This window comes from Onychomys torridus, chromosome 3 (assembly GCF_903995425.1).
Source record: "Onychomys torridus chromosome 3, mOncTor1.1, whole genome shotgun sequence".
In the NCBI taxonomy this organism is placed as follows: domain Eukaryota; kingdom Metazoa; phylum Chordata; class Mammalia; order Rodentia; family Cricetidae; genus Onychomys; species Onychomys torridus.
In genome coordinates, this window is record NC_050445.1 from 150,995,452 (window position 1) to 151,014,314 (window position 18,863).

The 18,863-nt window shown below is 39.5% G+C and overlaps 1 protein-coding gene across 1 annotated transcript in view; it reads left to right on the forward strand.

Annotated features, from left to right (window-relative positions):
* The window catches only part of Pik3c2g (phosphatidylinositol-4-phosphate 3-kinase catalytic subunit type 2 gamma), a 324,912-nt gene that overhangs the window by 110,117 nt on the left and 195,932 nt on the right, over positions 1-18,863 (forward strand). Inside the window, exons 17-18 of the mRNA XM_036182431.1 lie at positions 2,145-2,238; positions 5,819-5,913. Coding sequence (XP_036038324.1) covers positions 2,145-2,238; positions 5,819-5,913 — 189 coding nt within the window. The remainder of the gene's footprint in view (positions 1-2,144; positions 2,239-5,818; positions 5,914-18,863) is intronic.

Consider the following 18,863-nt stretch of genomic DNA (forward strand, 5'->3'; position numbering starts at 1 on the left):
AAAAGGGGTTTGATACACATTTGTGTGTGTGTGTGTGTGTGTGTGTGTGTGTGTGTGTGTGTGTACATCTTTGTGTGAACATGTATGAGCAGGTGCAGTAGCCTATGTGTGTATGTGTGGAGGCCATAGGTCAACGCCAGATGTCTCCCCCACCCCTTTCTGCTTTACTCTTGGAATAGTGTCTCTGATTTAACCTGGAGCCGATCAGTTCAGCTAGACTAGCTAACTCTGGAGGCTTTATGGCTGTAGAAAGAGGGGAAGAGGGTAGTCTGGTAGTAGACAGATCTAACAGGCTTAGTTTAGATAATGTTCAAGCACATAGGTAATCATCACAGTTCCAGAGGCACTGGGGATACATACATGAAACTTGAGACCTGGTGTATAGAAATGATTGTACAGTAAGAAGTATATAGTATCCGCCAGAGCTTTGTTCTCTTGTGATGTTTTATACTTTTGTTGTCAACCACATCAACAGGATGATACAGCTATACAAGAGAGCATGAGTGGCTAGACAGACTCACAATGCAATGACTTGGGCATCAGCACTTACCACTGCTCCCTCTAAGGCTTCAGACTGTCCTCAAACTCACCTTGATATCGACAGGCTTTAGACAAGTGGCTTAGTAACTGAGGACGATAAATTAGAGTCCACTGAATTGAGTTAGAAAAAAATCTAAAGTCTTAACAGGCTGAAATGAGCTGACTTACCTTTGCATTTTCATTGCAGCCAGATTCTCTTGGTCTGTGTGGTGGGATCCTCTGGCCTCAGCAATACTTTCTTAGATGTGTCTGGACCACAGTTCTCATCACATCTCATGGTTGAGGTCTTTACAGGGGAAAGAAAATAGGACTAGAAGTAGATTTGTTGATCATAAATATTTGTTTCAAGTGAATAGGCTTAAAATTGAAATCTGAGCTGCATTTGGAACCCAGTGTCAATTTAGAAGAAATGCATAGCTGTTTAGCCTCCCACTCCAAAAGTGCTCTCAAGGACAGTTAGGGGATACTAGGCAATGTCCTGTTTTTGTTTTTGTTTGTTCACTTGACTCTAGTTGCATAATGTTCATTTCATCCTTCAGTAATCTAATATCCTAAAGAAGAAAAAGAAAAAACAGACTTTACATTAAAGAGTGAAGTTTTCTAACTTCTGCACCATAGGAAGCCGATCTTCATCATTCTGACTGACTAAAATATCATTCATTACTCCTCTACAAAAGGAAATGGTATTTTCTTCATTTATCAGTCATTATTGTTAAATGTCATAAGGTGTTTCTTCAAGTTAAGTCACACCTGTTAATATTTTTGAAGGCTTGTCCCTTTAAAACTAAGTATTCTTACCCAGTCTTGCTGAATCCACGTGTGTCAATGTACAAGCCAGCAGCAATTAGAGTAGTGTGTGCCTACATGAATTTCAGACACTTCCAGCAACTGAGATAACTGAGTACAATCTTTGGGTGGTGCAAGATGGTGGCAACACACAAAGCTCATGGAAGAAGGAAATTGTTTGAGGGATGTGGTTTCAGAAGCTAAGCGCCTTCAAATTCAGTTCAAAGACTGGTATCTGCTAGCTGTCCACAGGATGTCAAATCTTACTACCAGCTTCAGGAGCTTCACAGTCCGCTAAGATTCACCATTATTAAGTTATGTCTGTTTATTCACAATAAAGTACTTTTGATGTCTGGTTTTCATTAACATCTGGTCAAAAACATTTTGAAAATATTAGATACTATTTTAATCATATAAATGATCAGATCTCCAGGAGGTCATAGTTTCTTGAACAAATACGTAGTAAATAAGAAACAAGGATTTCAGATGCTTTCAGGAAAGATTTTTAGCTCTCTTGTAGCCCATATTTCATAGCTAAGAGTGCTGACAGGGATGGGGCTTAACCCACTTCAAACGTCTAGTCAATAGGGCATTCTCCTGCAGAGCATGTGAGAGTATAGATTTGATGCTGCAGAATATGAAAGAAATGAGTGTTGATTATCCTAATTGATTTGGAGATGATTACAGGACCTTATGTACTAAGGGTAGAATTCACCCTCTCTCCCAGATAATGCGTGTGTGTGTGTGTGTGTGTGTGTGTGTGTAATTCATTACTTGCAGTCAACTCTAACTCTGTAGTCACATTAACTGTGTGTCAGTTTTACAGACCAAGACATTCGTGAAGTGGCCATTCAACAACTAGACAACCTCCTGACTGACGAACTGCTGGAGTGTCTCCCACAGCTAGTTCAGGTAAGAGCCAAGGGCTACCGAGAAGTCCCAGAGGACAATGTGATCATTCTCTAAAGGTTCCCAGTGTAAACCCACAAAAATCACTGAAATGTTATAGTGCAATTTGGCCAAGAAAGAATTTGATTGCATCCCTTGTGTCCACACTATTAATATAGACATTTTCTGTCCAAAATTGATATATTAACAAGACATCATATCAAATCCCAAAAGGAAAATTTCCACAAACCAATTTCACTTAGTAATTAGTATTTAGTATTAGGAAAAACATAGGAATGTTCATGAGGAGGAAAAAAATCGTCTCATGACAGAGTATATAAATTGATAAAACATTAACCAAGGAAACATTCTGTAGAAAACAGTCATTTACTAAAAAGTTCATCCCATTCCTATGGAGAGTTTTACTGCTGGTTATTACTCTTGAGAAAGTAATTTTTAACACCAAATTCTGCTGCCAATTAGCACAATTTAGCAATATCAACTATCACAGCATTGGGAAATTTCTAGAAAACCATGTGAAGGTAACTAGAGCTATGATCAACCCTCATAGTCTGAACATGATGAAAGGCTAAGACTGAAGTTATGTGGTATACAATGAGCAAGTAAACAAGCATTGACACTACAACACAACTATATACACTGAGTACTGAAGAAGTCCAACATTTTGCTTTTTCTTTTGTTTCTCTCTCTCTCTCTCTCTCTCTCTCTCTCTCTCTGTGTGTGTGTGTGTGTGTGTGTGTGTGTGTGTACTGGAAGACAACCCAAGGTATTATTTCTCATGTGTCAGGTGTAGCTAGAGATTTCTCCAGTCCCGCCGGGGCCCACAGTCACTCAGACCCTAATAAACACACAGAGACTTATATTCCTTATAAACTGTGTGGCTGTGGCAGGCTTCTTGCTATCTAGTTCTTATGTCTTAAATTAACCCATTTCTATTAATCTATACCTTGCTATGTGGCTTGTGGCTTAACGGTACTTTATATCTTACTTCTCATGGTGACAGTGGCTGTCAGCGTCTCCTGACTCAGCCTTCCACCTCCCAGAATTCTCCTCTCTGCTTATCCTGCCTATACTATACTTCCTGCCTGGCTGCTTGCCAATCAGCATTTTATTTATTGATTAATCAGAGCAGCACATTCACAGTATACAGAAAGACATCCCCAGCAGTCAGCCACCATTTTTTTTGGAGACAAGGTCATTCATTGTCCTGAGCTCATCAAGTAAGCTAGGCTGGATAGCCAGTGAGTGTCAGGCATCTGCCTGTCTCCACTTCCCTGACATTGGGATGGTCGGCCACCATGCCTGCCTTTTCTACATGGGTTCTGGGGATCAAACTCAGATATCTATGCCTACAAGACACACACTTTCCCAACTGATCTATTTCCACCAACAGAGTCTCAAAAGCCCAGGATGATATGAAACTGACTATATGGTAAAAGATGACCCAAAACTTCTCATGATCCTCCCGCCTCCAGCTCCCAAGTGTTGGATTTGCAATCATATATCACCACACACAGGTTGATTTTTAAACTCAGACATTTCCTTACCTGGCAGATTGGAATCTGCTTTAACTGATAGTTGGCTCAGCTACTGACCGTTGATATGAGATGGCGAGATGGGTAGGGAACCTTCTATTAATAAACTCTAATGTTACTTTGTACACCACAATATGAACTGTTCTGACATCCTCCTAAGGGAAAGATCTATCTGAGAAGTAGCTGTGAGGCTGCGGCTTTAAGTAACGACTTCTCTTGATTTGTTAGGATATTATTGTAGAAAAAGAATACCTACAAATGAAAACAGATGAACCCAACTCATGGGCTCATTATTCATTTCATGACTCACAGGTATGGGTAGCATGCTATATCTAACTCAACTGAAAGAGGAAATTTTTACAAAGTTACATATAGAATAAACTCACTTGAAAGTGGCAATCAGAATTGGTACACATTGTGCTAAGAACCTCACTGAAACATGAGAAGTACAGTCATAATCTAATACAGCAAATACACAAATAAAAATGGAAAGAACTTCTGTGTTGTAATTGGAAATAAAATTTATAGAACTTTCTAAGATGGAGAAAATACATACTGTGACTAAACAATAAAAACTAGAAAGAAATTCACATTTATTATAAAATTTACTTTAAGAAATGCATTTTCCACCCTGGACTTTAAACTTTCTAAGACCTGAAAGTCATCCCCTATTGATTATTTTTGGGAATTATGTCACTACTCCAAAAGATTGCCTGTGTACCATATGATAAGTATGAGAAGGAAATTCTATCATTAGGTAGAATAAGTCAATGAGTTTGTAAGGAAGGAAGTCAATCTGCGAGTTCCAATTACTGGTTTCCAGAAAAAACATGAGAACAAATGAAACAAGGCAGACCCAGAAGTAAACTCTGGACCAGCTCCTGCCTCAATGGCCATATTATACACTCACCCTTATGGCATAAACAAAACACACAACAAGTCACCATAGCATGAGCATGTTAGAGAAAGGACCCTGCGGCTTGACAAGGCATTCAAGGTTTTCTACACACACCCACCAGTTCTAGACTCTTGGAAGTTTGCTGAAATCATCTGTGTGGAGCATACTACAGAGAAGTTCCTTCAGGTGTGGATGTGTAATAAACAGTCCTACTTTTTCATCTCTACTGTGGTGTAAAACCTGTCTTAAATTCCCTCTCTCTTAAATTCCCTCTCTCTTAAATTCTCTCTCTCTCTCTCTCTCTCTCTCTCTCTCTCTCTCTCTCTCTCTCCCCTCTGTGTGCATTTGTGTGAGTGTGTATGAATGTACATGTATATGTGGCAAATGGACTGAAAAAGTAGAAATGGACATCTTTAAGACGAGAACTTGATTTTCATCTTCATATATTCAGAGGAGACCCAAGTGCAGACTGGGAACAGTTGAGTCCCTCCCCACAGAGGACAGGTGGATGTCTGAATGAGGTTCCAAAGGACGTCAAATGAGGTCAGAGGCTGCCATTGCTGTCTGTGTCTTTGATCAGTTTGAGTATCAGCCTCCCAGAGCTGCTCATGATGGAGAGGAAGAAAAGGTTTAGGAATGGGTTATGGAAGATTCATCAGCTTTGAATTTTTAAACAAAGCTTCAGTATCTACAGATTGATAGTGACATATCAGTTGGGGATTTCTGTCTTGGTTGTGAGTGGGAAGTAATTGATCTCCAAGTTAGTAGAACTGTCAAGTGCTTAATGTTACCATTTTATGGGCCACAGACATTGATCATGATATTTTTGTGCCAGGATTCTCCCCTGGGGCATGGTTGAACTTTGCCAACCACTTGCCTTTATTTATTTTCTTGTACTCCAAAATCATAAATAGGAAGGAGAAGGAAGACCCTGTAAAGACAAACTGTGTAATGTTTGCTGTTATTGTACAACAATCAATAAACTATCAAGCATATTATCAATATTTCACTGAAAAGCTCCTGTAATTTTTCCATATTCCTGTCTGAAGCCTCTGTAGTCCCTGTGTAGTCTGTTGTTAGGTTTTTTGTTTGTTTGTTTTGGTTTTTGTAACTGATTAAAAAGCAAAGAATTCCTCACCTCTCACTGCAGGCTCTCAAGTTTGAGTGGAATCTTGAAAGTCCTTTGGTGGAACTCCTGCTTCGTCGCTCTTTGCAAAGCATCCGAGTGGCCCAATCTCTGTACTGGTAAGACTGGCACAGGTCCAGGCCTCCTTAAGTCCCCAGCTTCTCTCAGCAGTGTGAGGAAGAGATTCCTTTACCTAAAGTTGCTATTATCATCAATTGAAAATTCTGCCAACTTCGAATCTTTGTCAGTTACTTTTACAACTTTGTTTAAAACTTTGTTTGTATATGCCTATTAAAACAGGTAGCATTTACATATGCTTATTTATTCAACATAATTTCTAGTAAATTTGTATTTACTTAGAAGATTTCTTCATTTTTCCATTTTTGTTGTTGTTTATTTTTTTTTACTTAGTATACAACATGACAGGTTTTATTATGACATTTTCATATATATGAATCATTATTCTTTCTTCTTATTAATCCCTTTCCCCTGCTACTTTCCCCCATGTCTCTTGCTCCCTTCTTGCTGGTCTTCCTTCCCTAGTAGTCTCCCCTTCTGCTCTCACACCACATGTATTCCATCTCCCCAGTTTTCTATGTCCCTCTCACCTTTAGACCTTTTCCTCTTCCTCGTAAACCCCTCTCTACTTTCACAGTATACACAACACACAATTCAAACCTAGATTCCACAGGTAGATGCTATATGCAAGAATTCTATAGATTTTCTGCATCTGTGTTCACCAGGGAGATTGTCCTTGTTTTGTTTATTGATTTGGGTTGTCAAAATCCAATCCTGTCATTGGGATAATATTGACTTATAGAGTAAATTCCATAACCTTCCTTCTTCTATTTTGTGGAACAGCTTGAGGCATGTACATGTCACCTCTCTCCCATCAAGGTTTGGTCAAACTCAACAGTGAATTCATCTGGTTTGGGGTTTTTATTTGTGGCAAGACTTTTTATCAGTGATCAATTGCATCTAGTGATGGCATCTCTTACTGGCTTTGTGTGTAGTTCATTGAAGTCTTCACTTCTCACATTTCTATTTGTTTTATTGTTTTTAATCAAGATCTCAATTTCCTTGCTGAAATTTTCTTCCCTGCTGCTGACTTTTCATCATATTGTAATGTTCTCTGACTTCTTTCTCCATGTTGCTGATTTTCCTGTCAAGCCCTAGATTGAATTCATTTGCTTATTAGTAAGCCCTTTCAGTTCATTGATCATTTTTTATCAGAAAATATTTGTGAATTCTTCATCTGACACTTGTCTTAATTTGCCATCTGTGAGTTCAGCACCTACTTAGGCTTACCATCTTTGAAGAATCATATTTCCTTGCTTTCCTACATTTCATGTGTTTCTCTGTTGTGATTTTTGCATCTGCTGTTTTGAATAATGTTTATGGTTTCATTTGGAGACCCTCATAGCAACCTTTCTTAAGGGCTCAATACCTAGTTCTTCTCCGTGAGGAGAAAACAAATGGCTGTATCTGCATCAACATTGAATTGTGCAAGATAAAATATTACACTCCAAAATCAACTAAAGCCTATTATTTCATAACCAAGGACTATGAACTAGAAAAAGGGAAGAATAAATAGAATGCCTACAAATTACTATTGGTAAATAAAGGGGTAGTAAATGAATGAAATAAAAGAAGGAGATGAGTCACACAAAGAAGAGAAATAGAAGATAACCAAACTAAAGAAAGCAGTTGTGTGAAGAAGGGTGCTATGTGGGAAGAGAAAGAAGATTGAGAGATTAGAGGACATTGAAAGAGAGGTGGAAGTTCAATTATTAAAAATATATTATAAAGGAAAATGTAGAAAGAGAAAAAGGAAAGAACAAACAAAAAAGGAAAAAGACTGGCCAATGCTGAAAGGAATCTATAAACAAAATGTATAAAGAAAGGGAACAAAATGCTTTAAAGATTGCAAAATATAATTTTAAGGATCATAAAGTGAAAATCCTGCTCATATATGAAAAGGAACAAAAAAGAGATGTGTAGAAGAAAACAGTGGAAAGCAAAAAAAGATAATGTGATGGAACAGGTTATTTCTGGATAATAAAAAATTAGAAACTTCAGTAGAAATTCAGGGGTGGAGGGTGTGGTTGAACTTGTGGACATTTGTCTTTCCTGTGGTTTATGACCTTGCCTAGACTGTATTGATCAAGTCTCCAAAGTCTACAAGAGCTGACCTCTCCTTGATACCTTCCCTGTTTTGTATACTAGAGGCCCCTGCAGCCTCTAGTATACATGTGGCTTTGCAGTGTGTAGGCTTGATGGATGTCATCACCCTCTTGAGACTCACAGTATTTTCCTCTGGAATGGATCGTGTTCTGGTTGAGAGTGTCTCTCCAAAGCATTGGGATGTAGAAGGCAAGAAAAGCACTGAGATTTGTGCAAGCAGAGTGCTCCACTGACTTTCAAGACCTGCTGGGTATGTGTGAGGGGGCCAGAGGAAGCAGCTGTGAGTTGTAAAGTACATGGGCAGAGCTTCAGAGCTGCAAAGAGATGGATCCAAAGGCTGATCTTGCTGTAGACAGTGGCTCTAGGATGTCCATCTTCAGTATTATTCTTAGTTGAGAGATCTACTCCCTGCAACCAAGGGTGGGCTTACATTTTCCTGTATACTGCACTGCCCCAGCCAAGTCTCCCAGGTCTTGCACTTTTCAGCTTGCAAACATATGACCTTTCTGATACCCACAACTACCTCTGAGGGAAATGTGGAGCCTCATTTCATAACAGGAGAACTGAGGCTCTAAATACTGACAGCAAGATAGTTTACTTCATGATTTTGCATGCCTGGCTATTAGCTGAAAAAGGCAGATGTGCATATTGAATGCAGAGAAGTTTTTATAACCCAAATTCAAGTCTCTCCCTCCCATTTGTCATTGACTGAGTAACCAGGAGAGCACAACCTCACATGTCATCCAAGTCTTATCATTCCCACTGCCTCTCATGTTCATCCATTTCTTAACCATGGCCCAGTCTGAGTTCATTTCTACATTTTACACCGTTTAAAATTTATCAGTTACGTGATCCTATTGTGTCTGCCAGTCCCTAGGCAAGGTTGGCTGTTAATAATTTTCTGTTCTAAAATTTAGTTTAGCTGGAGGGGGAGCTAGTCTAACAGAGCTGAGGGGGAACTAAAGTAATAGAACTGGGGGGAGGTAAAGTGGCACATCAAGTGGGGAGCAGCTAGACTAGCACATTTTGGGGAGCAAGAGCAGCACAGTTTGGAGAGGGGAGCTAGACTAGCAGGCATTAACTGGGTTCTCCTGTTTATTTCTTATCTGTAGCTGGACTTCAAAGCACTCTGGAAAATGGCTGATACATATGTGTGTGTGTGTGTATGTGTGTTTGTGTGTGTGTGTGTGTGTGTGTGTGTGTGTATACACACATTTAAATTTCTTGCACTTCCTCTAGTCATCTCTTGCCCTGGGACAGTGGCCTATTAGACTGAAGCTTCCAGACAATTGCTTATGGCTTGCTTTCAGCTCCACCTGTAGCATGAGAGTTTCTCTCCAGCTCCTGCCAAGTCCCAGCAGTCCCACAGCTCACTTATAAAATAAACACACAGACACTTATATTATTTAAACTGTTTGGCCTAATGACTCAGGCTTCTTGCTATCTATTTCCTATATCTCAAATTAACCCATATCTATTAGTCTATAAGTTGTCACATGGCCCGTGGCTTACCCTTACATCTTGCTTTTGCGTGGTGGCAGCTGGCAGCGTCTCTCTACCTCAGCCTTCTACCTCCCAGATTTCTTCTCCTCCTTGTCCTGTCTATCCTATCCTTCCTGCCTGGCTACTGGCCAATCAGCATTTTATTTATCAATCAATCATAGCAACATATATTTACAGCATACAGGGCATCCCACAGCATCCGCCCAACCGTTCCCTTGGTTAGGTTAGCTTCAGACAATAGCTTCTTTAAGAAGGGCCTTGCCCTCTGCTCTTCAAGGTATATTAAGTGAAAGAGGAAAGGAAAAAGTAGGATCCCTGTCTACTGATAACTCATCCGACGAAAGAATCACTGTCTTATGGAAGCCTACATGTAGCTGCCCGGTGTCTCCTATGGGCTGCGGACTTGCCCTAAGGGTGCCCGTCCTTTTCACCAAGGCTGCCTGGAGCGTCCTTTACCCCACACAGCTGGAGCTATTTGTCTTGGACTCTTGTCCTTGGATCGCCTGCCTTTTTCTCTGCAGCTGTCAGGTAGCTTAACCTAGTGAATTTCCAGAGCTGCCCCTCCCTCTCCTTCCATCTCCCTCCCTGTTTCTCTCGCTCCCCAACCCCTCTGTAGAATAGATGTTATTCTTTTCTTGTTCACTGTCTCCTACAGGGCCAGCTTCTTGTCAGCCATCTTGCCCAGAAGAGAAAGTGCTTCTGTTTATAATTTTCAGATCCGTCTTTTTCTATAATTTCTATTATTTAACAGGAAGCTAAATTCAGTCAGGATTGTAAGATGGGTGAAAGATTTTGTGGTTGTGTCCACTCAATGAAGATTTCCAGACAAAACATAACTGTGGTACTGTGGATATTTAGAAAGCATGTAGGTTTTTAAAAATGCTTTTATGTAATATGATTTTCAAGCAATTGGACCTGGGGGCTGGATTATTTCTGTTCAAAAGTCTTAGACTGATAAGACTTTCCTAAGAAAAAATTTAAAACATCAGCATCAGAGAAGCAAGAATTACTTGAGAGATTATCAAGCTTTCCCTGTCATCACTCACTGTTGAGCCCATGGTATTATCTCCATGCTGTTTTTCCATTTTTCTTTTAGTGGACCTTACAGAGTTAAATGCACAGCCTAAGTTTTTAAGAATTACGAATGTGAATGGCCTAGTTATATAAAAATTGTACATTCTTCAGTCCTAAAGTAATATGTGATGACATCATCTACTTGCTTCAATAGTTGCTTAAAAATATCAATTAACTGGAAAAATGTCAAACCGCCATTTTGAAGAATAGTGTTTTCTGCTTCAATTCTTCATATCACTGTCACTCCTTCCCTTGAAGGGCTCAAGATTCACAGAAACTTGTCAGGGGTCAACACTTGACTTGCTACTCATTCCATTTTAAATATCTAATCTAAGATGCAGAGTACTTCCTCCAGCACACAGCTATAAGAAGACATCAGATGCTTGGCCCTTCATTCAACAGACTCTTCCCAAAGTGCTGTGTGATTTCATTCCATCTTCTTCCTGAGTACCCTGAGCCAAAGGAAGCTGAGCGGATATACTTTGTGGAATTTCCTGAGGCACTCCAACCCAGGCTCCACTAAGCACACTGTTTGCTTATCTTGAAACTTTTTTTTAACATGCATTATTAACATGAGTGCATGTTAAATAATCTCAGGTTTGGTACTTGAGCTGAAATACAGATGTCTGTGAAGGATAAAGTGTAATTTTTGGAAAGGCTATTCAAAGTTAAAACAGAGTGTCAAGGACTCACTCTAACTGATGAGTGATTGTGCTGTCTGAGTAAGCCCCTCGTCTGCTGTGAGAATTGGAGTCCTGTGAAAGGTCACAGTAACCCCAGAGGAAGTTGTGCGTTAATGTCATGTTTATAAGCTCACAAAAATATAGTTATGTCATTGTTTTCTAAGGAGTCGTTGAGAGGGTATCCTTTCTTAGTGTTATGATAAAAAAAAACAATCATGAAACCCATTTCCCTTCCTATCAACTCAAGAAGAGACTGAAGAAATAGAGAAGAATATAAGTGACAGACAGACTGCTCATTTCTGAAGGACACGCTTCAGAAAATACAGAAAGGAGAAAATGAAGGCAAAGAAGGAGATTTTAAAAGTGCATCCTTTTAAAACAAGCAAAAACTAAAGAGTCACAAACCATAGACAGATGAAGCAAGAAAAAAATGTAATTGTGTTTAAAACATCATGGCACTAAATATAGGTGGTACCTAGCATCATGTTTAGGGAGTGTTTCTTGTAGAATATTTGAGTTAAGTTTCTAAGCATGAAACTAGGGCTCCTTTAACAAAAGTGATGTCCTGTAATTTAAATAAACAAGTAAAGAAAGAAAGAGCAAAAACCCAACAGCCACCAAGTTAATGAGGTTTTTCACTTGGCTGAGCAGCTGCTTCTCTGAAATCCACGTGTTTATTTAAGACTGAAGTCAGTGCCTAGTCCTATTCATCCAGGCTGTGGAGGAGTCTTCTTTGCTCCTCACTAACATGACCCTTCATTTCCCAAGCTCTTCAGCTCTGTGTGTCTGCAGCAGCTCTCCCTGGCCCACTGCGTCTACCCACCATTGTTCCAAAGGTCATCTCTGAACCAGATACTGAACCATGAGTGCATAATAGTCTTACAATGAAAACCACCATGACAACCAAGCATCATTGTGAATGGAAATTGACTTGCTGTCACTATGGTGCTTTTCCGGCAGAAGTGTTGTTAGAGTTTTCCTGCCTGGCCCACAGTCAGGACAAATCTCTCTCACCTGCCAGGCCCATAGACGCTCAGACCCAACCAAGTAAATCACACAGAAACTTACATTGCTTACAAACTGTATGGCCGTGGCAGGCTTCTTGTTATCTACTTCTTCTATCTTAAATTAACCCATTTCTATTAATCTATACTTTGCCACGTGGCTTGTGCTTACCATTACCTTACATCTTCCTTTTCATGGTCTCAACTGGCAGAATCCCTGCCCCAGCCTTTCACCTCCCAGAACTCTCTTCTTTATTGTCCCGCCTATACTTCCTGCCTGGCCACTGGCCAATCAGAATTTTATTTACATAGAGCAAGATCCACAGCACAGAAAGGCGAGTATAGGGTGAGGAGATGATGGATAGAGAATGTCTGAGACCCAAGGAGAATGCAGGAGTGACTTCCTTCACTGCTGTGACAAAATACCTGAGAGAAGCGACCACTTGTTCAAACACGTGAGCCTCTTAAGGACATTTTGATAGGAAATAACAGAATAGGACTTCCATGATAGGTAATAGACAGGAAGCTTTGGATTGGGGGAAATTTGAAGGTTTTATTTTCCAAAGTGGGAAAGAGCATATTATCTGTCTGGGCTTAGAAAATCATTCTTAACAAAATAATTAAAATTACAGAAAATTAAAAATCAATGTCCTGTCCTCTCTATCTGGAATAGGAAGCAATTTGGCTTCCCATGAAGTGTTGGCTGGAACGGTATGCTGCTTGGATTTTCATTCACTTGACACAAACCCAGACATACTTGGGAAGAGGAAATCTCAATTCAGAAATTGCCTACATCAGCTTGCCCCATGTCCATATCTGTGAAGCATTATTTTTTTTTTATTGCTAACTGATGCAGGAGAGCTCATCTTCTGTGGGCACTCCCTAGGTGGGTATCCTTGGCTATTTTAAAAAGGCAGTTGAGCAAACTAGGAAGAGTAGCCAGTAAGCCGCATTCATCCACAGCTTCTGCATCAGCTCCCACCTCTAAGTTCCTGCCTTGTCTTCCTCCATGGTGGACTATGATCTGTAAGTGAAATTAACCCTTTCCTCTATGAAGCTGCTAAGCAAACTAGGACAACTGGTGACTCCCAAGCACACATATCCTCTTCCCAACCCCAAGAAACTGAATTACGACCTTGTTTGTTGATGGAAATGAGAAAACGGTTTTGACATGAGATCACTCTCTATGGTCAGGATGATCCCACATCAAAGACTTTATGAGAATAAGAAAGATATTCCAATGGTATAGAATGCCCTGGAAAGATGCAGGCATATTTTATACTGATGTGACCCAAACCTAGGGAACTGGGAGCCACCAACAGCTGAAGAAGTCACCCTTAGACCCCTGGAGAGAACCTAGCCTGAACACTTCAACTTCAGACTTTGGGCCTCCAAAGCTGTGAGAAGTTTCTGTCATTGATAAGTAACCTATGAATATGTAATAATTTGTATAACTGTAGCAAAGCCTTAGGTCGGCTAAGATACTGTCTTATCCAGAAAGCTGCCTCTGACTCCCCTTTCACTGGGAATGAGTTTTATTCCCTGATTGCATCCCACTGCACACTGAGTATGTGACTCTTGACAGGCATGGTCCCATAACCTCTGCTGAACTGTCTATCTTTCTTTCTCATATGTACGATGGCTAATGCTAGTCACTGCACCATTTTGCCTTTCCTGTACTAATTATTCTACAGCATCTGAAAGTCGGGTACTTTACAAAAATGTTTGAACTTATGAAATAACAGAACTGTGTTTCAGGTCAATGATATTTTCACTTACTGATAACGCTGTAGTCCTCACAAGTGTGGCCATGTAAAGACACCACTGGGGTCATGGCCAGGTCATCTTTAGTTGGCAGCTACATCAGTCCCCAACTTTGACACTGACCCATAAGTGACTGCTGCCTGGCCACATGCCCTGGGATGGGGAAATCTCAAGGGTATAAGTTATAGTTCATAGGCTCCTCATGGTGAGGTCAAGGATGAATGTGATCAGAGACTTGTCTTTCTGACATTTTACCCTTTTCTGTGATCTCCCTTGGAGTATTTCCTGAGGAATATTTCTCCAGGAGATCCCATGAACTGTAAATCCTTTCTTATAAACTGTTCTAGAGAAGCTGACATTTAAAAAAAAATCTGCAAATGGAAATAATAAATTTGAATAGCAATTCCTTGGTATCTGCTCTGGATTTGCTTGAGATGTTTCTTCCTGGCAGGTACCAAAACCTGTGAATGCTCAAGCTGATGATGTGAAATGTAGTATGTTCATAGGACTTGTATGTGCCTCTTATTCCCTTTTGTATATGCCTAATTCTTCATATGATGTTATAGTTGTTATATTGCATTGTTTGGAGACTGAGACAAGGAAAAAGCCTTGACTGTTCAATATAGACATTGCTATTTTAGTACTTGTAATCTATAGTTGATTGAATCCCAGGATGGAGTGGATCCCACAGCTATAAGCCAACTGTATGTTTCTACATTCTATGAAGCATGTTACAAATGGAACAGCATCAAACACCTTTACACTCATGACAGTCCAACTGAATGAGCTCCAGGAAAGCTGATCTGACTCTAAATTTGTGTGGATATGCTTTATAGTTCCATTTCTCAATACAAATGTTGTTTTAGATACTTGATGTAAAACGCTAAAAGTTTCTCCCTTTAAAATGAGATAAAACTCTGTTTTTGAAGCTCTTATCAGACCATATATTACTGTTTGGTGGTTTATTTACTGAACAAACACCTAGAGCGGTACTTAGGGCTTTGTAGACATTCAATAAATTCATATTGTGTGAATAACTTAAATTGTCTGGGCCCAAATGTGCCAATGCAGACTTATGACAGAAGAGGGCAGAAGAGAGCTGCTGGCAAAGAGGAGTAAGAGCTTAAGCAACTGTAAGAGACTGACCAGGAACCAGGCATTGGATGCGACCAGTGATGGCAGCACTGGAGAGGAAGGAGGATATAATCAAGTCAGAGACAACCATCAGGAATTAGGACTAGGGAAGAAATGGATGCAGCTTGTGTTCTAGACCAGGAAGGAAAATCAGAATGAGCTAAGCAAAGAAGCAAAGTGTGGCAGCTGCTACAAAGGTCTTTCCAGGTACCACACAGCATTAAAGGACTTGTGACTTTGTATGTTATCTGTAATGTGAAACGATGCACTCACTCTCTCTCTCTCTCTCTCTCTCTCTCTCTCTCTCTCTCTCTCTCTCCTCTCTCTCTCTCTCTCTTTTGTGTGCGTGTGTGTGTGTGTGTGTGTGTGTGTGTGTGTGTGTGTGTGTGATGCATATTGAGACCAGGGATCCACGTTGAATGTCTTTCTCAATCACTCTCCCCTTATTTTTGGCAGAACAAAAATCTCTTACTAAATATGGAGCTTGCTAATTCTGCTACACAGACTGGCCAGCAGGCCCGGGAATTCGACTATCTCTGGTTTCCCAGTGCTGCTGGGATTACATGCTAAACCCAACTTTGTGTGTGGATACTGAGGTTTGCATTCAAGTCCACATACTTTACCAACTGACTCATCTTCCTGTTCCCTCCATTCATATTTTAAACACTCACCCTATACTTTTTCTTATTTTGATGTTTTGATTTTAGGGACAATTTCTCAAGTAGGTATAAACAAAATAAATAGCATGGAACTTTTGCATGCTGTGGTTTAAAGAAGGCGTGTCCCTTTCATCCTCTTGCCAACTATGTCCCCTGGCTCCTGGAGTGCTCTCACTTATGAGTCATCCTCAAGCTTAACTATTTTTCCCTCCATCTGCTCTCCTCTGATATGAAAATATATATTAGAATACAACATTTACAAAGACTTAATAATTTTTTCATTTATGTACAAACTTTGAGATATTGTTGAACTAATAGAGTTCACGCAAGATGCCCTTTGCCTTAAAGGAGCTGAGAGACCACAGTCTCAGCATCTAGGCAGCAAGAAAGTGCTATGTTAGGGACAGAGACAGCAAGGGCCGGACCAACTGTTCCCATTCTTCAGTTTCACCTATAACTCCATATGTCAAAGGCAAGTAGCCAGACAAGGCCAGATATTAAGTAAGTCACAAAATCTACCTGTGTGCTCCCATTCTGTCAGTTTCAAATACTGATAAAGGTGTCCAAATGAATCCACAGTGGAGGTAAACCTCTCTCTTCTTTGATGCCTGAATACTGTGAAGACTAAAGAGCCGTTCTTGAGGGAGCTATCACCGTGCTGTAGAGCACACATAATACGGAATCAATAGGAGCTTTTAAGACCGCAATTCTCTGCTTTCAAGAATCATTACACTGCCCGTAATTCACCTTTTTACCTTTACAATGTAATAAATAATAAAATATCACTTCAGTCTTTTGTAAAGGAGAGATATGCCTGGCTGTCAGCTAATATTGACCTGCTGGAATCACTGCTCACCCTGCTGATCTCAAAAAAATTATATACCAGATAGACTCTGTACAAGGAGTAACTCACTTGAACAATATCTTTTCCCCACCTTAGCTAACATGAAGAAAAAACAGTGGCTATTTGTAAGACCATAATCTGTAAAATCCATTAGCACAGTTTCCAAGTGAAGTCATCATTACAAAGGAACAGCTGCTTTTTTCCAGATTTATTTCTGTTTTATAGGACAAAGGTTTTATGTGGTTCCTTTAATAAAAAAGATATTTCTAATGCCATATAATTTTCAAATTAATTTTATAAAGTCATTTAAATCTAATTACTGCTATTAAATGTGTCTGAAAATAAACCACAAATGCAAAAACCAGACACAGAGATTCACTTGAATGTGTTCATTGCTTCCATTATTTGCCTGAAAATTCTTGTGTTTTAGTTTTATATCAGTGAAGAGTTGTGAAAATTAGCATTTTGTAGATACATAATGAAATCAAGTGTTGAAACTTGGACCAGGGTTGGTCAAAATCTAAACTTCTTGGTCCATCTCTGTCACTTTTACATTGTGCAGTTCTATAAGGATGTCCTCAAGCAGTAATCCAGTTTTCTCACAGTCATGAGTTTTCAATATCATAGTTTAGGCTAGTGACCTGAGTGAAGGCCTTGAAAACCAGCAGCATTATGCCTAGTTGTTCAATTATCCTGGCTCAGCTTTAGCCAACAACAAAATGACCAACAAAATGGCATTAGGTTTAAAACCACTCCTGTCTTCTAATAGTATTTATGACTAGAGTTTATTATTTATTCATAGAGTTATGGGATTTGGAGCCAAATGAACCCTAAGTACCGTACTCTAGCCCAGAAAGGGATTTTAACATCGTAAATGGTTTATTTGATGATAATTATCTATCTGATTAAGGAGCTGAAATTAAAATCTTTATCATAATGTCTCAGCTTCAAGTCAGGTCCCTTCCAATTCAACTTCTATTTCCAAAAATTACAACTAGATAGATAGATAGATAGATAGATAGATAGATAATGTTTTTTCTTCAGTACTTAGCAACTCAGTCATATACTGGAGAAGGTTTTTTTTCTTTCTTAATTTAAAAGCCAGACTGAAAAAAAAAATAAGTTGAGAACTTTGAAATTTGTACCCCAAAGCTGAGAAGTAAGGTTGCATTTGGGATGACCTAAAGTATTATCAGTTATGAATGATGATTTCATTTAATTTGGTGTTAAATAATTAAGTATTGTTATTATATATTTGTAAGACTCTCCAAAAATGTTTCCTTGAAGAACTTTAAAAAGTATTTATTTTTCTTTTATTTGTTTGTGTATGTGTGTATGTGTCCTGTCTGTGCCTGTGAATAAACACATTTGTGCAGATGCCAGCAGAGGTCAGAGAGGGCATCGCTTGTCTGGAGCAGGAGTTACAGGAAGTTGTAATGAGAATTGAGTTCTGATCCTACATAACAGCAGAAAAATCTCTCCACCTCTTTTGAAAAATTTTTGAAGTAGCTATTAGGTCATTTAATAAATCTTTCTTCTTAGTATGTGGTTAATACTTGCAACACCAAGATCACTCTCTGAATTTTACTATTAAGCCATGAGTTGCAAGAGAAGAAGTACAGGAAATTTCCCTTGTTGACTTCATCTGCACTATCTGTACTTTTTGGTACCCATGTCTTGGAAACCAAGTATTTTGTCACAAACACTGTTATTTAACTAAATAACAATGTACTCAGACAGTTCAATCAGTCCATTCCATTAAATTAAGTGATTTAGAAAATAAGTTCCTACTTTTGCCTGCCCTTGGAACTCATTTCATCTTATTGGATTGCCTTGTCCAGCCTCCATATGAGGGCTTTTGTCTTGTCTCATTGTATCTTTTTTTGTCATATTTGTTTATTACCTCTTGGAGGCCTGCTCTTTTCTGAAGGGAAGCAGAAGGAAAGTGGATCTGGTGAAAGAGCGGATCTGGTGAGAGGGCAGGTAGGAAGGAGGGGAGCAGTGGAGCGAGAGGAAACTGTGGTCAAGATGAGAGAATCTATTTTCAATTAAAAAAGAGTAGTTCCTATGGTCTAGTTCAGAGCTGACAGTCATGAAATATAACCAAAATCAGTCATTAGTATGCAGTAGATGGCTGGATGCAGAGAGGCCTGAGAGAGAGGGGGAAGATCTGGTGAATAGCTGAGAGCCGGAGTACCAGGACATGCATTGACCTTTCCC